The sequence below is a fragment of the Mustela putorius genome, unplaced genomic scaffold (genome assembly GCF_011764305.1).
Source record: "Mustela putorius furo isolate JIRA1106 unplaced genomic scaffold, ASM1176430v1.1 tig00537227_pilon_pilon_pilon, whole genome shotgun sequence".
Taxonomy (NCBI): Eukaryota; Metazoa; Chordata; class Mammalia; order Carnivora; family Mustelidae; genus Mustela; species Mustela putorius.
The window spans coordinates 17596012-17617341 of NW_025422368.1; the positions used below are offsets into that span (position 1 = coordinate 17596012).

The 21330-nt window shown below is 38.8% G+C and overlaps 1 protein-coding gene and 1 long non-coding RNA gene across 7 annotated transcripts in view; one reads left to right on the forward strand and one right to left on the reverse strand.

The window, feature by feature from the left end:
* The window catches only part of BICD1 (BICD cargo adaptor 1), a 223755-nt gene that overhangs the window by 50417 nt on the left and 152008 nt on the right, over positions 1-21330 (reverse strand). For 5 of the 6 annotated variants that reach the window (XM_004771803.3, XM_004771801.3, XM_004771798.3 and 2 more), the window contains exons 3-4: positions 14359-14511; positions 5504-5929 (exon numbers count right to left, since the gene is read on the reverse strand). In XM_004771803.3, coding sequence (XP_004771860.1) covers positions 5504-5929; positions 14359-14511 — 579 coding nt within the window. Of the gene's footprint in view, positions 1-5503; positions 5930-14358; positions 14512-15039; positions 15449-21330 lie in introns of those variants that run through there. The other variant, XM_045073336.1, reaches the window with a different exon arrangement.
* Positions 1-21330, forward strand: part of LOC123390038 — a 47586-nt gene that overhangs the window by 8589 nt on the left and 17667 nt on the right. The window lies entirely within an intron of this gene.

Sequence of the window (21330 nt, forward strand, 5' to 3'; positions counted from 1 at the left end):
CCACTGAGTGGCGCCTGGGTGGCTCAGTTGGTTAAGCGTCTGCCTTAGGTTCATGATCTCAGGGTCCTGGCATGGAGCCCTAGATTGGGGTCCTTGCTCAGCTGGAAGACTGCTTCTCCCTCTACTCTCCACTCATGCTCTCTGTCACTATTTCTGTCTGTCTCTCTCAAATAAATAAATAAAATCTTTAAAATAAACAAACAAACAAATATCATTGACACACTTTAACTGGGTGGATATAAATTATATCTCTAAAAAGTTGTTCTTAAAAAAGATCACAAAGACTCTTCCCTTGCTGTTGTGACAAGAGATGCTCTTCTTATGTTTTCTGATATGTGGTAGAAAAAGTTCTTCTGAGAAATACATTTACCAATAAAGCTTACATTAAAGGTAACCTTTATAAAATCTGTAATAGTTTAATGGGTTGTCAACTCTGCCCTAGAAAATTTTATTTGTCACTTTAAGTTTTAAAAGACACAAACTGCCTAAATTTCTTTTAATTAATTTCACCCCATAAATATTCTGTCTTTGTTAAGCACAGAGAATATTAAACTTGTTTGACTTGCTCTCTGTAGCAAATTTACTTACTAAGTTCTTGACTTTAAGCAAATGATAATAACATATCTGTGCCTCAATTTGCCTCTCTGTAAAATGGGGATAATAATACTCTCTACCTCAAACAGTTGTTATAACACCAACCAATTAAGCAAATATATATAAATTGCTTTGAACTCTTAGTGGACATAACAGCAAACTGACCACTTACCATCATTATAGGAAAAATCAAAATAGTCTTCAATAGAGTAGACCTAAATATATAATATGAATCTTTATTTCTTTCACATCCGTGAGGATACAATAGAACATCAGTTTCAGTTTCATAGAAACATTGCTGTTTTGTCACATTAGATGTGAAATTATATAGCTGGTATGATATTGAAAAAAAAAAATCTGAAGAGTTTTCTCCCTAGTTTGACTCTCTGCAATGTGAGGTTAAACAGAGACTATCAAAGGCAGAAATTTTAGTACAAGCAGAGAGACTCCTTTAAATAGATTAAGTAATTTAGCTTCCCCAGACAGGATCTACTTATTTTCATTCTAATAAAACTAATTAAGGTACTTGGCTGTCACTGGAAAATATCAATTACAGCTGTCCCTTGAACAATGCAGTACTATAGATTGTAAGCCTTCCCAATAACATAAATAGTCTACTAATACATATTTTGAATGTTACGTGTATTATATACTTTTTTTTTTTTACAATAAAGTAAGCTAGAGAAAAAAGTTAAGGATCGTAAGAGACACCTTTACAGTACTATATTGTATTTACGCAAAAAGAACTACATGTCAGTGGACCGATGCAGTTCAAATCCGTGTTGTTCAAGGGTCAGCTGTATAGTCTATTCGAAATAACTGAGTCTTGAGGGCAATACAACTCTGGGAATTACTCTAAATTACAGTTGTCCTAGATTTTCGTATTAGTTATCACCACTTCCCAGCAGATGGCAGTATGATCTCTTCGACTTGGGTATGCTGTTTTCAAAAGGTTTCTGTAATTTTAAGAACAACAATTTAAAAGCTGCATATTCCCTGGTACAGTGTGTTAGATCCCTCCCTGTGCCCCCATATATCTCCACAAACTGTCAACAATAACGAAGCACTGGTGTTCGATTTCAAGGTACTTTGGAACCCAGCCAAAAGAAATCCTAAAAAACAAGGAACTATGAACAAGCTGTGATATCCAAAGTATGCTGATATTAGAAACTGAGATACACAAGCCAGCGAACTGCAGCACAGTATGGCAATTGCCATGCCCCAGACAGCTGTAACTTCTAAATCTCCAGTGGCTTTAAATAAAAGTCTACTCTTAACTCACAGCTCTAGACTTCTCCAGCAGCAAAATTGCACCTGACTGATGAGAGACCTTTTCTGGTCCTCATTTTCTGCTCTTAGCGTGAATAACCACATGTTGCACTACAGAAACGTTTATACTTTTTGATCATTCACTGCTGCACCCCATCGCATTAGGGATGTCATAAATATATCACACGTGTTGCATATTACCTTTCTACATTCTGAACATTTAATTTCAAAACACACCTGGCCCCAAGCATTTCAGAGAGCCGCACCTAAAGTGCGCTTTATTGCTTGCTCCTTGGACCATCCAGGAGAGTGGCACTGATACACAGTATATACTGCAAGGTGTATTAGTACTGTTGAATATCAGAACTTTCATACTCTTTATTAACTTTATTATAACTTTATTAACTTTATTAAATGTCATGCTCTAACATTAACATGGTGAAACATTAAGATCAAACACAAATGCAATCACTTCTAGGCAGTATATCCTGGCATGTTCTTTATAATTTACTTATTTACATAAATTAAACTTAGGGGATGCATAGCTAAGGAAAATCTGTCCGATTATATAGACAAATTATGCATGAAAAGATGTATTCTGCTATATTTGTACTCAATGAAATATATTCTTAGAAAAAGTTGATATGCTTTTTTAAAAATGTTGCTTACCAAAAGATGGCTACTTTGTCTAAAACAAAATTACACGTTAGTGTTGTAGGTTGTGCGGCTGGAAGCTGCAAAACCCTTCCTGTGTTGAGCCTGGTTTCTAAAATTAAACGTGGAGCAAATTTTGGAACATGAAGCCCTCCCTGTGCCCCTCTATATCTTGACAAACTGTCAACATGAATTAAGCACTGGTACAGTTTTCTGCTGTATTGAGGGAAGGCTTACCAGTCATGTTTTTCTCTCCCTCTTTGCTAAATGAACATCAGTTTTCAGAAAGAATTCCCCCTCAGACACTATTACCTTTCTGTATTCCTACCAGTGACCACATATGTTAGTCCTTCTGAGATGACTCTCCTCGAGCAAAACTTTCCAGAAGTAAGTTAATATTAATAGAAGCTAAATGAATCAAGAGCTTAATAAATGAAAGGCACTGTGGAGTTGAAAATAGTAATAATAGCTCACCATCACTGAGCATTTACTGTGTGTCTGGCCCTGTTCTAAGCACTCTACACACATTAACTCATAAATCAAGCCATTCTAACCAGGAAGGTATTCTGTAGCCCCCATTTGATGGTAGAGTAACATGCTGTCCCTCTAAAGGGTTCCCAACTAGTGGTTGGCCCTTGGAGCATCTGAAATGTTTGGGGCACTCTGGGTCATCAAGTTGACTAAAGAGATGTACCTAGCACTAAATGGGTTGGGTCCAAAGTGCTAGACCCCTTGCAGCTCACTAGTCTCAGACAATGAGGAATCTTCCCCCCTCCCAAATGCAAATGACATTCCAGCCAAGAACCACTCTCTTGCTGAGAACTCATCTTCAGCATTCTTCTTGTTAAATGACTCATCTCTTCCAGAATTTTGTATTATTTCAGATTAGATTCAGGATTAAATGCGAAGAAAACAGCTCTGAGTTTTCAGCCAATAGCTGACCTTGCTGAAAACTGTTGAGCTGTTTTGTGCATAAAAGCCCCTCTTCCTATTATTTTCTACACTGCCACCATAAAAAGAAGAAACAAAAAGTCTTGGTACACTAACTTTGTTTACTAAAGCTATCAACGTGATAGTTTAAGAAAAACTTTAAATTAATTCTATTTAGTTGGGGGGTATGAATTCTTACAAATTATGCAAAAATTTAAAATATGTTTGCTATCAATCTAGTTGTATTAGTGTAAACTGAGCAAAAAGACATAGAGAAATATTACCCAACAGAACTGAACTTCGCAGTCAGGTAAAAGTCTATATGAAATTCATTTTTTTCCCATGGCCATGCCCTCTTGATTTCTTGATTTAAACACTGTGAAAATGAATTCTTTGCTAGTAGAAGTGTATGATATGTTAATTCTCGATGTGCTGTTAATAATAAACCTATTAACATCACTGGTTCTCTAGTTTCTTACTTCTACTATTTTCACTTTTTAGTCATCATTTCTGTAAAGGCAGGAAAGTATAAGCCCCATTGGCTATAGAAATAAATGCCTGCCAGAATCTCCAACAGCCTCTAATTATCACCCAAATGCAAATTCAGCCTCAAACCTAATCACCTGACCAGCCTGTTGAACCAGATTCCTGCTTCCACAGGTCTGCTGGAGCCCAACAATTTGTAATAGTGAGAAGCCCCCAGGCCATGGTGACAGCGGTGATGCTGTTCCTCAGGCAAGACTCCTATCAGCACTGGATTAAGATATGGCAGGGAAGAAAGACCTAAACTAGAAAAGCCATTTCATAGCGAGATAACCTTAAAGGCTAGGACTCTTCACAAGGCATTTGAATTTGAAAGTGCTAAAAATTTAAGGCCTAAATCATGTTGGAATAACAACTCCTTGGTTTCAGATTTATCCCTGTTCTGTATTTTGAATCATATGATATCCTGGCTAATTAGCATACTGAAAGTCCTTCATGTCTTTTAAAGTTTAAGGTATTCTTGTGAAGTCTACCATTATTCTTGAAGCTATATATACAGTTGTTTGTGATGGAAACGTTCATTTTTCTATCATTTCACTTGTATGTAAAGGTTCTGAATTTTTCTCTTAGAAATGGATGGAGACCTTTTTCTCCTTTCACACCTGATTGCAATCCACTTTGTGGGTTTAAGATAGATTTCTTTTTTTTTTTTTTAATTTGTTTCAGGGGTACAGGTCTGTGATTCATCAGGCTTACACAATTCACAGGACTTACCATAGCACATACCCTCCCCAATGCCCATCTCCCAATCTCCCAGCCACCCCTCCTCCCTCCCACCCCCCTTCCACTCCAGCTACCCTCAGTTTGTTTCCTGAGATTGAGTCTCTTATGGTTTGTTCCCTCTCTGGTTTAGTCTTGTTTCATTTTTCCCTCCCTTTCCCTATGATCCTCTGTCTTGTTTCTCAAATTCCTTGTATCAGTAAAATCATATGATAATTGTCTTTCTCTGATTGATTTATTTTGCTTGGCATAACATCCTCTAGTTCCATCCATGTCATTGCAAATGGCAAGATCTCATTTTTCTGATGGCTGCATACTATTCCATTGTGTGTGTATGTATGTATATAGATAGATCTCCCATCTTCTTTATCCATTCTCTAACATAGATTTCTTAAAGTGAGGCAAATGAGTTTTCTTTTCTTTCTTTTTTTTTTTTTTAAAGATTTTATTTATTTATTTGACAGAGAGATTACAAGTAGGCAAAGAGGCAGGCAGAGAGAGAGAGAGAGAGGAGGAAGCAGGCTCCCTGCTGAGCAGAGAGCCCGATGCGGGACTCGATCCCAGGACCCTGAGATCATGACCTGAGCCGAAGGCAGCGGCTTAACCCGCTGAGCCACCCAGGCGCCCCATGAGTTTTCTTTTCAACACATATTCTGTTATGTCTTTCTAAGATACTGTACGTTCAAAGTTGCCAGTTGAAGAAGCTAGAAGTAAAATGTGAGAACAAAAAATCCCAGAACAGGTGACCGCAATCTTTAAGAAATCTACTCTCACAGCCCTAAAGAGATCTTACCTGCATAAGTTGTTGCTTCAACTTCTGTATTTCTGAAATGTTCAGCTCACTGAATAAGTCAGAAACAGGGTGTAGAGATTCTCCTTTCCTTAAAGTGGGAGTCCGATAGTCTCCATTCAGTTTCACAAGGGGCCCATGGATATGTCCATTCATTTTGTCATCATTGTTTGGTTCACTTGCGTCCTCCGTGAACTTGAGTCCATCCACAGAGATGCTGATATGGTTATCGTTGAGGGTGATGTACTGAGAGAGCTCCTTCCGCAGGATGTTCTTTTGCTCCCTCTCGTTTTTTAAGGTCTCAAGGGCTTCTTCCAGTTGGTGCTCCGCAATCTCTTTCAACCGGATGGCGTCTTCCAGCTGGCTGTTGAGCAGCACAGTTTCCTCCTCAAACCGCTTAATCTCATGCTTTAAGCCTTCGTATTCAACCTGAATTAGACAGGATAAAGAAGATTCATAGAACTAAAATTTGGGTCTTACAAAACTGCCATCAACCACTCTAGTAGACCTAACTATATAAAAAAATTAAAATGCTAACCAACTCATTATATTGTACACCTGAAATTAATATAATACTGTATGTTAACGAAAAACAGAAAACCACACAGTATAAAATGTGAGTCTACAAAATAAATCTAAAAAGGCACACAGTATATATACTCTTCAGGTAACATAGGATGGTGTCTTTGGAAATTATGCATAATTTATAATAATTTATATTATATAAAATGTATATATTATATATTATAAAATTTATAAATACTTTAAGTTATATATAATTTATATACATAAATTCAATTCTTAGCAGAGATGAAAATGTCATCTGTTTTAGGATTTCTTTTCGTGGGGACCAATGGCCAAAAGGGGGCACTGTTTGCTTTAAAAAAAAAAAAAAAACCCAGGACTTTTCTTTTTTTTCTTTTTAAAGATTTTATTTATTTGACAGGGATCACAAGTAGGCCTAGAGGAAGGCAGAGAAAGAGAGAGGGGGAAGCAGGCTCCCCGCTGAGCAGAGAGCCCAATACGGGGCTCAATCCCAGGACCCCGGGATTATGACCCAAGCTGAAGGGAGAGTCTTCAACCCACTGAGCCACCCAGGAGCCCCTATTTCCAACCCCCCCAAAAAAGATTTTGTTTATTTATTTATTTGAAAGAGAGACAGAGGCAGGGAGAAGGGTTGAGGGAGGGGGAGAAGCAGGCTCCACGATGAACAAGAAGCCCTACCAGGGGCTGGATCCCAAGACCTGAGATCATGACCTGAGCTAAAGGCAGACACTTAACTGACTAAACCACCCAGGCGCCCCCAGGAATTTTTTAGAAATAAGTTTCTCAGGGACGCTTGGGTGGCTCAGTTGGTTAAGGGACTGCTTTCGGCTCAGGTCATGATCCCAGGGTCCTGAGATTGAGCCCCGAATCGGGCACCCTGATCAGCAGAGAGCCTGCTTCTCCCTCTCCCTCTGCCTGCCTCTCTAGCTGTGCTCTCTCTGTCAAATAAATAAATAAAATCTTTAAAAAAAACAAAAAGTTTATCAGAATAAAACCAAGAAAATATTTTACCATCACTATTACTGTTTTATTTAATTATTAATGATAAGGAAATTTTTATATTCAGAGATAGATTAGCTAAAAGATCACACTAAGAATTTAATCTCAACAAAATATGTTTGCAAGTAAAATGAAACAAAGAAAAATTTTATGTGCTAACGGATAGAATATGGAATAGAGGTACTGATTATCTGATAACAAAAAAATACATATATATTGTTATCAATGTGATAGTCCTTTGAATTAAGAGCCAAATAGCCTGTGTAAACACTCTCTTGGTCATGAAAGCCCACAGAGGAAAGAGATCTATATTCTAAACTGACAGGCCTTCCTTGAGGCCTTTTCCATGGCACTAATGACATTCCACTTTTTAATAAATATTTTATCTCCACAACTATACTGTGGTCTCCTCAGAAGGAGGAAATACTTGTCATGCTCCTACGTGTCCCTCAGTGCTTCAATATTCCATCATTGTGTTTCAAGAGAATTCCACTCTTCAACAAGCATTTGCTGTTGTGAATGAAAAAGTAAACTAGAAAAGGTATTATCATAAAGTCATTATGATATTAGATACTAGTATAAACTTTGTGCTTGGTTGTACATTTATTTTACTGTTTATATTATTAAACTTATATTTTAAGAGATATTTTAAATTATTTTTTTATTTTTAGATTTTATTTATTTGAGAGAGAGACAGAGAAGGGGCAGAAGCAAACTCCTCATGGGGCAGGAAGCCAGAGGATTCCTGGGATCATGACCTGAGCTGAAGGCAGATAAGTTTAACTGACTGAGCCACCCAAGCACCCCCAGAAATATTTTTTAAAATGAAAGAATAGGGATCATAGACCATTGCCATTTTCTCTTCTTTATATTCCACACCCCACCCTACCCTTCTTCACATAATCTCAGTGCAATGGCTTGTCTTGTAAAGGTTAGGATAACAGTTTTGACATAGGTTTAAGTCAGATGTAGGTTTAGGCTGATGTAACAGAGACATATATAAGAATGACTGAGTCTAAATAAACATTTGGCTTTCTCTCATGTAACACTATGGAAATAGACAGTCAAGGGCCAGTAGGATTCTCTGTTCCATGAGGTCATCCAGGAACCAGGCGTCTTTTTTTTTTTTTTAAGATTTTATTTATTTATTTGACTGACAGAGATCACAAGTAGGCAGAGAGGCAGGCAGGAGAGAGGGGGAAGCAGACTCCCTGCTGAGCAGAGAGCCTGATGCGGGGCTCGATCCCAGGACCCTGAGATCATGACCTGAGCTGAAGGCAGAGGCTTAACCTACTGAGCCACCCAGGTGCCCCGGGCATCTTCTATCCTATTATACTACCTCCTACTCTGGTCCATATGATCTAAGGCACCTTGCCACCTTGATCATGTTTCAAGCAGTGGGTCAAAGTAAGAGGAACACCCTTTCTCTTTAAGGACATATCTCAAAAGGTGTTCATACACTTCTTAGACCCCAGTGGCCAGTACTAAACACATGACAGTTACTTACAAGGGAGGTGAAGAATCTTGTCTTTACCCCACATAGCCTTAAGCTCAGTTAAAAACTGAGTAACAAGGGCGCCTGAATGGCTTAGATGGTTGAGTGCTTGACTCTTGGTTTCAGCTCAGGTCATGATCTCAGGGTCTTGGGATTTTCAATCAGCAGGAATTCTGCTTATGGATTCTTTCTCTCTCTCTCCCTCTGCCCCTCTCCCTGCTTGCTTTCTCAAATAAATAAAAACAAACATACAGACAAACACAGGGTAATCACACTGGGAGAGGGAACAATGGATACTGATGGACAACCAGTGCTCACTGCTATACAAGATTACTGGAATTCCACATGTCCGTGACAGAAAAGACTCAAATCATAAAAACCGTCTGAGATAACAGAATCTGGGTCCTTGTTTCATGGTTCCTTCTAGGCTTGCTTATAAGCTGTAAAGTCATCTTTCTCCTGATCTTCTCTTTTCCTTTCCCTGGGCAACTCAGGATACCTGCTTGCTACCCTTTCCTAGTATTTCAATCAATCCTCTGATTCTCCCAAATTATCTGATAGCGTACATTTGCAGAGACTTCTTTAGTTTGCATTGTGGAACTTTTATTCTGTAATCCTTGTTAGACTGATAGCTTAGGACAGGGATTGTCTAATATTATTGTGTCTTCTGGATGAAATCTAGCCCACTACCAACCAATTTTTGTGAATAAAGTTTTATTAGAACACAGTCACACTATTTTGTCTCTGGCTACTTTCATGCTACAAGAGCAGAATGTAGTAGTTGGAAGAGACACTGTTAGAGATATATTAGACATATAAAACCTAACATATTTACTATCTGGCCTTTATAGAAAAAGTTTACTGATTCCTGGGCTAGACTTGAAGACATTAATTTAGTTTGCATCGTAGATTTTTAAATTTTGTAATCCATATTTAATTGATGGTAGACGTCATATAAAACCTGATCTCTCTCTCTCTGGTCACCTCCACTCACTCTACTCATTCCAATGTGGTTCAGCCTCCTAATATTCATGCAGCTATTTCATGTTTCTCTGCCTTAGCCAAGGTTATCATCTGGAAAACTCTTATTCGACCTTCAAGACCAGTATAAAAAATATGATCCTAACTCCAAAGTCCTTATTGACTTGTTCAGGCAAACAGATCAGTCCTTTCTGGTGCCATTACTATAAAGCTGAATCAGATCATTTGAGCCCCCCAAAAAGTGGAGGCACCAAGAAACAGGAATGAGAAGACACTTAAAAACTGATATCTGGGGCCACCTGGGTGGTTCAGTCAGCTAAGCATCTGATTCTTGATCACAGCTTAGGTCTTGATCACAGGGTCATGAGTTCAAGCCTCTAATTGGGCTCCATAAAAAAAAAAAAAAAAAAAAAAAAAAAAAGCCTGACATTTTTAAGATAGCATCAAAGTAGTCACCATTACAAAAATCAGGACTTTGGTGCAATTCCTTCTAGCAACTTCATAGTTTAGTAACTTTTTTTTCTATTTAACTACATGATGGTTGGGGGGTAAGTATCATAATCATTGCTTTTAATATGCAATTACATGGATGGTTATGAGTCTATTAACTGCCTTCCCTTCTGGGACTATACATTCTTTAAGACAGTGACCATATCTTTTGTCCTTAAAAAAAGTACATGGACTCATAGAAATATACTCTTGAAACACTGGTTAAATGAAATCAAACTGAATATGTTCCCTAGGTCTCTTATGATATTATTTCCTGATCTAGAGACATATCCCTGGAAGAAATGTTCTTCATAATATCAGTATGGTTGAATTATTAATTTTAACAAGTGTTTTCAATGGTTAGATAACTACTGAGTGCTTTAGTTCAGTATGTGAGATACTGCGGACATAGGATTTATTATTTCTCCCCTACCTCCCACAAGTACATCTCTAGAAATGGAAGCTGACATAATTTCCTGCCCCGGTAGTTAACACTGGGGCCAGACAAATTTTCCTGTTAACCTTATATTAACCAATACTGAGACTAAGCATAGAACACTTAACTGCTTGTGGGAAATACTCTTCTAAAAGATGAGACCCAATGAAAACAAGGCAAGACCCAAGTAAAAGACCTTCACTCTGTTATGCCCCTCAACAGAGTCATTATGTCATAAACTCTACCTATCCCAACCAGTTTCCCACCATCCAAAACCCAGTCCAGACCCTAAAACCCTATGAACAGCCTTTCTCTAAACCTCCCATTTTGAGAAATTACTGAGGCTCTGTCAAGGTGGGTCTCTTCGTGGACAGATGTAATACATAGCTTTGCTTCCTCAGTGGGTTTTTCTGATGGGGAATTGACAGTCAACTCGACCTCTCTTTAGGCTGCTGCTTCTTTCTACACTTCTTTCAGATAATTCGGTTTTCAAAAGTATCAAAGTATAAAACGGATTTGTAAGGCTGGGCCTGATTTTATATTGTACACAGAAACAAGTCAGCACACAGAGGGATGTGGTTAAAGTTTTCAGAGTCAACTCTCTGATGTTCTTATGGATTTCATATTTAGGGTCACAAATAAAACTTGGTTTGGTTAATTACAATAATCTTCGATTTTAGTTTCCTTTCTAAGCTGAAGAGTGAATATAAGCAAGAAAAACCTAATTTACTCATTCTTTCAACAGATATTTATTTAATGCCTTCTATGGGCCAGGCAGGCTCTGTTCTTGATGTTGTATTATAGTTGAGGGGAATGGAAAATAAATAAACTAACCTATAGGAACTATATAGGGAATAAGAAGTGCTATTTAAACAATAGTCACTTAGCAAATAGTATATAGCTAAGCATTTTATGATGTTAGTAGCTTGGCTACTCAAGAGAAATGTCAACCCAGATGGCAGAAGTAGATTTTGTATAGGGAGCTTCAGTACAAAGAACATTCAGAGCAGTTTTGAGACTGAAAGCGAGCATTGTCGTCTCTTTGAAAAACAAACAAACAAACAAACAAACAAAAAAACGGTGGCATTTGTACATAAACTATTTTACTGAACACTTCACTAATAAGAAACGGAGTATATGATGGATTCTAACTCCTGTCAATAAAGGCCAATAGTAGGGAAAAAACAAAACCCAGCATTTTCTTCACTGGGAGAGACTTGTACAGGGCATCCACTTGTCAGGAAGTAAGACAGAATGGCCTTCTGTGGAGGAAATAATTTCAGGTTAATTAATTAGACACTTAATTGGGAAAATTACCATATTGCATCTAGAAAATAAAATTAAAGAGATGTGTACATTTTTTCATTTGTTTGTTTTGTTTCAAACTTCTGAGGTAAGCCTTTGATTTCCATATTTCAGTGACTGGGTAAACCATAAACAGTAATCAGCCAGGCTAATAGTACAAATTCCCACAGAAACGGCCTCCGGGTTAATGAATACAAACAGGATACCTTGGCAGACTTTCAAAAATACCTAATACTGGCCTAAATTAACCTCTTGAGTAAATTAGTCCACCACATGCAGGGATGGGAGACTACAGCCTCCTGTCTGTGCAGAGAGCAGAGAGGACTTGTAGGATTTGGGAATAATGACCACTTTAAATATGTGAATTGCAAGTACATTTGCTTCAAATCCTCTGCAACCAGGGTTGCTGGTAACCAAAAACAAAACAAAACAAAACAAAAACCTTCTTTAGAAGTTCTGAGCATACTTGAAAAATTCTTCTCAGTATGATTTTCTTCACTGTGGGCTCATTGACCCTAGCCAAGCTGAGACCAGGGATGTTTACAATACCGTCAAGCCTCAGTACACAAACACACAGTAAGTCAGTGCTCAAAAGGGAAGGACTGAGGTAAAACCAGAGGGGACATCCTGGTAAACCTTTCTAAGGGTCTAAAACCACCCGTGGTACTCCAGGGCAGACATCTTGTTCCCCGAACATTCCAAAGCTGGAGGAAGTGGCAGTGATCAGAAATCAAATTTCAATTGTGTCAATACATGCATTTTTTCCCCTTCTGGATTCTCTCTTTCTCTTCTTAACCCTTGTATCTGTCAAAACCAAAAATAGTTTTGTATAGAGATACGAGCTTTAGAAGGGAGAAGTAGAAGCATACATCTGGGCTGGCCTCTAAGTTTACCTACTAATTTACTAAGACTTTTGTTACTTACTGTAACAAACCACAATGCAAACCAATCAGGAAAATAAAGCAATTAAGCTGCTAAACCATCACTACCAAAAAAAATTATTTAAGTGTAGACATGCAATGTTTTTGGTTACATTATTGCTGGAAAAAAAAAAAACAGAAATATCTTTCTAATTTTATTCTTATTTATTTGTATTTCATAATTCCTCTCCAAGTATGATTTAAAAGCAATTTACAGAGAGACAGACAGACAGACAGAGAGAAGGGATTCCTTTTAATGATAAGTTGTCAGTTTAAATGGATTATAATACATTCCACTTCCACCTAAAATACGTTAACACAAGCTAAAGGATCAACTAAGATTCTGTGTCTTACCCAATAAAACTCTCCTGTAAATCATCCTTCTAGGTTTGCCTTTTAAATGTCAGCTGAAAAAGGCAAGGGAAGCAAGGGAAAAAATGAACTACTGGGATTTCATCAAGATCAAAAGCTTTTGCACAGCAAAGGAAACAGTTCACAAAATCAAAAGACAACTGACAGAATGGGAGAAGATATTTGCAAACGACATATCAGATAAAGGACTAGTGTCCAGAATCTATAAAGAACTTAGCAAACTCAACACCCAAAGAACAAATAATCCAATCAAGAAATGGGCAGAGGACATGAACAGACATTTCTGCAAAGAAGACATCCAGATGGCGAACAGACACATGAAAAAGTGCTCCATATCACTCGGCATCAGGGAAATACAAATCAAAACCACAATGAGATATCACCTCACACCAGTCAGAATGGCTAAAATCAACAAGTCAGGAAATGACAGATGCTGGCGAGGATGCGGAGAAAGGGGAACCCTCCTACACTGTTGGTGGGAATGCAAGCTGGTTCAGCCACTCTGGAAAACAGCATGGAGGTTCCTCAAAATGTTGAAAATAGAACTGCCCTATGACCCAGCAATTGCACTATTGGGTATTTACCCTAAAGATACAAATGTAGTGATCCAAAGGGGCACATGCACCCGAATGTTTATAGCAGCAATGTCCACAATAGCCAAACTATGGAAAGAACCTAGATGTCCATCAACAGATGAATGGATCAAGAAGATGTGGTATATATACACAATGGAATACTATGCAGCCATCAAAAGAAATGAAATCTTGCCATTTGCAACAACGTGGATGGAACTAGAGCGTATCATGCTTAGCGAAATAAGTCAAGCAGAGAAAGACAACTATCATATGATCTCCCTGATATGAGGAAGTGGTGATACAACATGGAGGCTTAAGTGGGTAGAAGAAGAATAAATGAAACAAGATGGGATTGGGAGGGAGACAAACCATAAGTGACTCTTAATCTCACAAAACAAACTGAGGGTTGCCGGGGGGAGGGGGTTTGGGAGAAGGGGGTGGGATTATGGACATTGGGGAGGGTACGTGCTTTGGTGAGTGCTGTGAAGTGTGTAAACCTGGTGATTCACAGACCTGTACCCCTGGGGATAAAAATATATGTTTATCAAAAACAAAAAATTAAAAAAAAAATAAATAAATGTCAGCTGAAATAGGAGGGGTGGAAAATTTCAGCACATACATATTGTAGGAAGATTAAAGCAAATTTTGACACGTTCCTTTCTGGGAAAGAAGATTTAACCTTAGTGGTCAGAAGATATGGCTCCAACTGGGGTGTAGCCAAAAAATTTCTTGAACCTTACCTGGTTCTGCTTTAATGTGGACACAAGTTTCTGCAACGTGATATTTTCTTCTTCCAGCTCAGTGTAGTCCTGAAGGAGGCGGGCCTCTCGGAATTTGTATTCTCGGATTTCATCCTTCATCCGTATTCTCTGCAGCTCCACCATCTCATTGTTCTGAAACAACAGAAGAAACAGTCAATATAAAACTTTCTTATCCTAGAGTTAATAATGTGCAGATCTCTTGGTGGTTAAAGATAATAAAACACCTCATAGAAGGGAAGTCAGGACCACCTTCTTTTGAATGGCAATGTAATGACATCTGTCAAAACTTTTTAAAGCACACACATGAGACCCAGCAATTCTACATCTAAAAATCACTCTAAAGTATATTTTCCTAGAGGTAAATAAAAGAGAAAAATAAATCCTGTATATTTACACAAAGAATTAGAAACAGTCTAAATGTTTGCTATCAGGGAAACAACGAAATAATCATGCATCCATTGAATTGAACATTATAAAATTATGTAAAAGAATGAGAAAAATGAGGAGCTTTATGTATTAAAAGAGAAATATAGCTACAGCATATTATGAAATATTAAAGAAAATTGTAGATTAGTATGCAGATAGTACCAACTTTCCATACTCCGGAGGGTGTGGGGGAGTGTCCAACCACAAGTTCCCCAACAAACCACAGGGTCTGACCTGCCTTTGTTCAGCCCTTGGTCACTCGCTTCAGCCTCAGTAGCTTTCCTTGTGCTCCCCGACCTCGCTGGACTTGCCAGCTCACTCCTGCCTTGAGGCGTTGCACTTTGTACTTCTCCTCCCAGAACTCCCTGCCTCCAGAACAGGGGTTCTTAACCTCATTTGTATGATGGCTCTCTTTGGCAACATGCTGAAGGTGATGAGGATCTTGTGAGGATATTATTTTAAAGGGAAGTGAAAGGGTTCAGAGCACGTCACCCCAAAATATGCCCCTTTGACATACTGATTATTTTGAGCTTCAGGCCCTTGGGAAATAGGAGATGCAGGACGGGCTCTCTGCCCTCCTCCTTTCCACCTAAACGCAGGACACAAAATTGCTCCTAAAAAAGGTGAAGAATGATCTTAGCAGCAGACACTGGGAGTTGGCACCAAAATGCACTTGTACAAACAAACATATAAAATAACCCTGATCTTCCATTAGTTTCTCCATACATTTCCTAGTCCCTGTCCTACAACATACAGCCCCTAGCCTAATTTATCATATTTTGTCACATCCCCACAATTCATCATTCTTTGTGTAAAAAAGGCATAAAAGTTTTGGGGCCTAACTGTTTCTTTGGGTCTTTATTTTCCTGGTAAAGACTCCTGTGTACACGTAAAACAATTAAATGCATTTGTATGCTTTCTTCTTGTTTATCTGTCTTAGCTCAGTTTAATTCTTTGGCCCAGCCAAATTTTCCTTACTTGTAGCATAAAAGACAGGATTACAAAGGAAAGGATACCGATTCTATTAGAATTAAGTTAATACAATATTTAAGAAATTATGATATGGTAATTAGGTAGTTTATCATAGTAATGGTCCTAAATTAATTACACTTCCCTGTGGAGTCTCCTCTCAAACTGACTCTGAGTGGGCCTCTGACTTGCTCTGACCCACAGAAGGCGGTAGAAGTGAGGAGGACTTTTGAGCCTCGGCCTCAAGAGGCCTGGTGACCCTTGCTCTCTTGGAACACTGCCACAGAATGATGAACCCAGGCCAGCCTGCTGGAGCCACGTGGCCCAGCCCAGAGTCAGCACCAGCAGCTGATGGGAGTGAAGCTTGATGGGCTGTTTGCCTCAGAGGAATGCCCGGTGATAGCAGCCATGGGAGTGACCCCAGGCAAGTCCATAAGAACTGCCCAGCTGAGTATAACCCAAACGACCGGTCCACAGAATCATGGGGTATTGTATGAAGGCTCTGTGTGTTCGCTGATTACGTAGGAGTACATAACCAATACTGTAATTATGTATGCTTCTTGATTTATACAATGTATTGATCAGATTTAGTGGCAGATCTAAGAAATACCATAATTTCAAAGCAATGAAGGTATTTCAAAAAACCTGCAAGAACTGAGATGTGGTATGAAAATACTGATCACAACGTCACAGGCAATGCTAATACTGCTGAGGTATTCAAATAGGATACATTCCAATGGAAGAAAATGTTAAATTTCAGTCAGTGTAGCAAAAACAGAAATGGAATTATTTTTCCCAACCAAGCATCCCGCCCTGTTTCCTGAATTCTATCCACAGACTCTTAGGACCCAGGTCAAAAAACTCTTCTGCTTCTACTTAGATCTCAACTCAAAAGTCCATCTCAACTCTCAACTCAACTCAACTCAAAAGTCATCTCCTTAGAGTGGCCTTCCCTGAACAGCTAAGATGAGACAGCTCCCTGGCCTTCATCCTACATGATTTACTTTATATATCAGCATTTAGCATATAGTAGATACTCAAAAAATCACTGTTGAAAGAACAGCACTAACCATTACTTGAAACTACTTATCTACTTTTTTTGTATTTATTAAATTTCCTGTTTGATTTGAACATAATGAACATTTTTTGTATTGTTAATCAATGTGTCCCTAATTCCTGGCAAATTACAGCAATACAAATGGTTAACACAAAATTTAAAGAAGAATATTATTGCTGGGATGATGGCTTTTGTCTTGTATTGTTTTAGAGCGGAGAACAAAGGGAGAATAACACACTTTGAAATAAAACATACCTAGATTTATGAAATAACTAGACCTGTTATAATTCTTCTTCACTACATAGTCCAGCAACTTGGAGGCAGAAATGTTAATTTATTCCCTAGTCCTTAGATAATACTTTGAGCATATGTGTCCAATAAATGAGAAGAATGAAAAACAGAGTTTGGTATAAAGCCAAGTTACAACCTTTCATTAAATTCTTTTATTTTGCAGAACATGAAACCTTAATATAATTTTTTTTTATTTCTTGAGAAACTTACCATTAACTAAGTGACATATATTTATTTAGTTTTCTGTATTTACCTGCATAAAGATATGAAGAAACCAGACAAATTGGATGCCAGCCATTGATACAAAATTATAAAGAAAAATGTCAAGATACAAGAGATTCTATAAAATGTGAATGCATACATTGTAAGAAATGTAATGACCAGAAGCCTAGCTTGCACACACTGAGAATTAACCACAGAATCCTATATAGTGAGACAGTAAATGTCAAACAGATTTAAGGCCACAGCAAAGCTAATGAGGATCACTAACAAATAAGTCATAAAAGAGCTAAAGAACACTCCTGATGCTAATTAAGGAAAAGCAAGAGCATAGCTGAGAGACTGGCTAAGTTGAAAGACTAGCTAACAACGAAACAGACATAGGACCAAAGGAAGAAAACCCATCTTATGAATTTTGCTAGAAGTCCTTGTTTTTTGAACTGTCAAAGATTCCATTCTATGGCAATGTTCTTTGCTTCCATAAAAAATTTTAAAGATTACTCCTGTTGTTTTTCGTGCCACTCATCATCATAAATTTATCTATGACAACTTCTTCTTCCTGGAATAAGATGGTGCTGAGCTCTCCTAAAAACCCCCATGAAGAATAATGGGAGTGAGAAAAATAAAGCAGGTGAGAAAGGGGAGAAATAGGTACAACCAGGGAATGCTTTAGCCTTTCACCTCCAGAGCCCTGGGCCCCTCAGGAAGCTCCTCAGGAAGATCAGATGAACCTGAGACGTTCGGGGCAGGCGATCCTCATTGTTTGCACTAGCAGCGTTCTTAAGTTTTAACTGCTATTTAAAGGATTTCTTTACGTGAAAATAATAAATTCTATTATTGGAAAGAAAGAAATATAAACATCTGTTACCACACAAAAGTAATGTATAAAAAAGAATGCCTCCCAGTTCTATAGCTTAGTCCTTTATAAATTAATTATATTTATGATCAAATTAGGTCTTTTTTTTAAAATTTATTTTATTTTTTTTTTATTTATCAGAGAGAGAGAGCGAGCGAGAGGGAGCACAGGCAGACAGAATGGCAGGCAGAGTCAGAGAGAGAAGCAGGCTCCCTGTGGAGCAAGGAGCCCGATGTGGGACTCGATCCCAGGACGCTGGGATCATGACCTGAGCCGAAGGCAGCCGCCCAACCAACTGAGCCACCCAGGCGTCCCGATCAAATTAGGTCTTAATAATAGCTGTGCAAGATGGGTGAGAGACCCTCTAGTTTACTTATCTGTAAAATGAGGACTTAATACTTAACATTTTGTGGTAGTTGTGAGGATTTGATGATGTCACGTGGGGACAGGAGCAGAGATGCCAGACACACAGATAATTTACCATAACACAACAGAACAAGTGCTGTTAGAGGTTCGTACCACAAGGCTGAGCGATCAGTTACTCCTGGATGAGTCAGCAAAAGCTTTACAAAGGAAGTTACATTTGAGCAGAACCTTGAAGGACAAGGGGAATTAACATAATCGATAAGGAGGGCAGACTTTCCAGTCAGAAGTAAACTTCTGAAACAAAAGCAGAGTCATATTTGTATTGAGGGCAGTGTTAAAATACCCAGTAGTCAAATTGGGCATTTCCGTGGGGGATCAGCAAAGAGCACTAACAGAGAGACAGTAAGAGAAATTCAAAAAATCTAGAAAATAGCCTATTTTCAGCTTATGTCTAAATTACACATTATTCCATACAATAAAATTAAATTAATTACAGAATAATGTTGTTAATCTATGGGGTAGGAAAAGAAACAAGATGTTTTTAGTGCTTAGAACCTTTAAAGTTCTTAACTGGGGGTTCCTGGGTGGTTGAGGGCATGATCCCCGGGTCCTGGGATAGAGCCCCACATTAGGCTCCCTGCTCAGCGGGAAACCTGCTTCTTCCTCTCCCACTCCCCCTGCTTGTGTTCCCTCTCTCGCTGTGTGTCTCTCTCTGTCAAATAAATAAATAAAATCTTTAAAGTTCTTAACTGTGCTGTGGTTTAGAAAATAGTGCCGTTTGGTGTTGTTGGAACAAAGCAACTTGAGACGATTTTGCAGGAAATTCAATGTTAAAATAATTTGGAGAACCATCAAAGTCTTTCACACAAAGCAGCCATGTGATCAGATCTATGCTTTGGCAAGTGACCCTGCTGAGAGCAGGGAGGGTGGGCTGTAAGAAGAAAGCGCCCCAGAAAATTGGCTGAGCAGCCGTTCCAAGAGCCCATAGTGAGGGAGACAGGGAATGTTGAAGGACATTGCAGTTAGAATGACGGACTTAAGAAACGAAGAAAAAAACAAAGAGTAAGGATAAAAGTGCCTAAACCAAGCTGTAAGAAGAAAAGACATCTACAACAAAGTGAATGCAAGGGTTAGTGATGTGGCTTATAAACAATTATAAGTAGCATTAATTTGGATAGTCAAAGTGGGAACTTCTGATATGTGAGTGGAGTAAAGGAAGACAGCTGCACTGGTCCAAGGGGAGGACGCTGGAGAGGGGAGTGGATGGGGTATTTTTTACTTCTCTCCCAGAGAATTGCCGCTGCCAGGCAATTTGCTTATTTTATTTTTCTTCACTTGGCCAAAAATGAAGACTTCTCTTGTTGGTGAGAGGAGTGAACCATTGTTCTATTTGCCTCTCCCCAGCCAAGAATTCTCTGACCTGGGGCCAAGAATGCCTGGCTTAGGGTAATTTAGGGGTGTGGGATAGAGAGGGAAAGGAGTGACACTTTAACCCAAGGGAGCCTGCTGATATTGCTGCTTGCACTGCCCAAACTCTCCATGCCCTAAGATAAGCACACTTCATATGAGGACGCCACGAGAGCGCAAGGCTCTGAGTTTCTCTTTTGCAAGGAAAGGAGAAGGATGAGGCTCATGGATGACAGATCCATGGGACAGGTCCTGACCCCTCAGTTCCTCAGCCTTAGCTCAGGTGATCTGCCCTTCTATCCCACATCAACCACCCACTCTGTGAGGTTGTCACCAATAATCATACTGCCTAGTCTTCCAAATCATCTCCAGTTCTCCTAACCCAGCCACTCTTCCACCTTTGACCACCAATTTGCTCATTATCTATGACCTTGGGTCTTCACTTCCCTCCTCATCCAGCTTCAATCCCGCTGTTGTCACACACTGTCTTACAAACATATTTAACTCCCTTGTATCCCTCTCTCTTGATCATAAAGCCCAACTCCGCCTTGCATGCCCAAAGCTAAACATGCTCAAAGCTAAACTCCAACACTTACTAACCTTGGTGAAGTTTATTTACTTCTCCCTGTCTCCTTCTTTTCCTGTAGGGGGAACCACTTCTGGAGGATTGCCTTGTAGATTTGAATGGTGTCTGGTAGGAGGCATCAATTAAAAAACCAAAAAAGTCCTGACTCTCTCAAATTCAAACAGGCTTTAAACACTAGTGGCCATACTCTGTGTCCACAATGTAGTTAAGTTTCCTGCTTCTCTCTTTTCCTTTTATCAGTTTCTCCTTCCCTCCTAAGAATCTTGCCTCACATTTCCTCGGTGGTGGTGGTATGGGGGAAGGGAAGGGAAGAAAGAAGGTGGAGCTCCTATTCCCATTCTCATTTTTATTAATTTCTTCCAATCTACTCTACACAGTTTTTTTTTTTTTTTAATCTTTTTTTTTTTTTTTTTTTTAAAGATTTTTATTTATTTATTTATTTGACAGAGAGAAATCACAAGTAGATGGAGAGGCAGGCAGAGAGAGAGAGAGGGAAGCAGGCTCTCCACTGAGCAGAGAGCCCGATGTGGGACTCGATCCCAGGACTCTGAGATCATGACCTGAGCCGAAGTACTCTACACAGTTTAAAGATAATAAATCCTGCCTTAAAACAAGCAAACCTTGACCTTTCTATCTGTATTTCTTTTTCTATACCCATGAGCATTCTCAGATCATGTTCGTCTTCAGTCCATTCTGATGAACACTGAACCTGCTCTTGTCAAAGTCATCAATGATTTGCATGTTGCCACTGAATTCAGCACCTGTGTTTTCCTT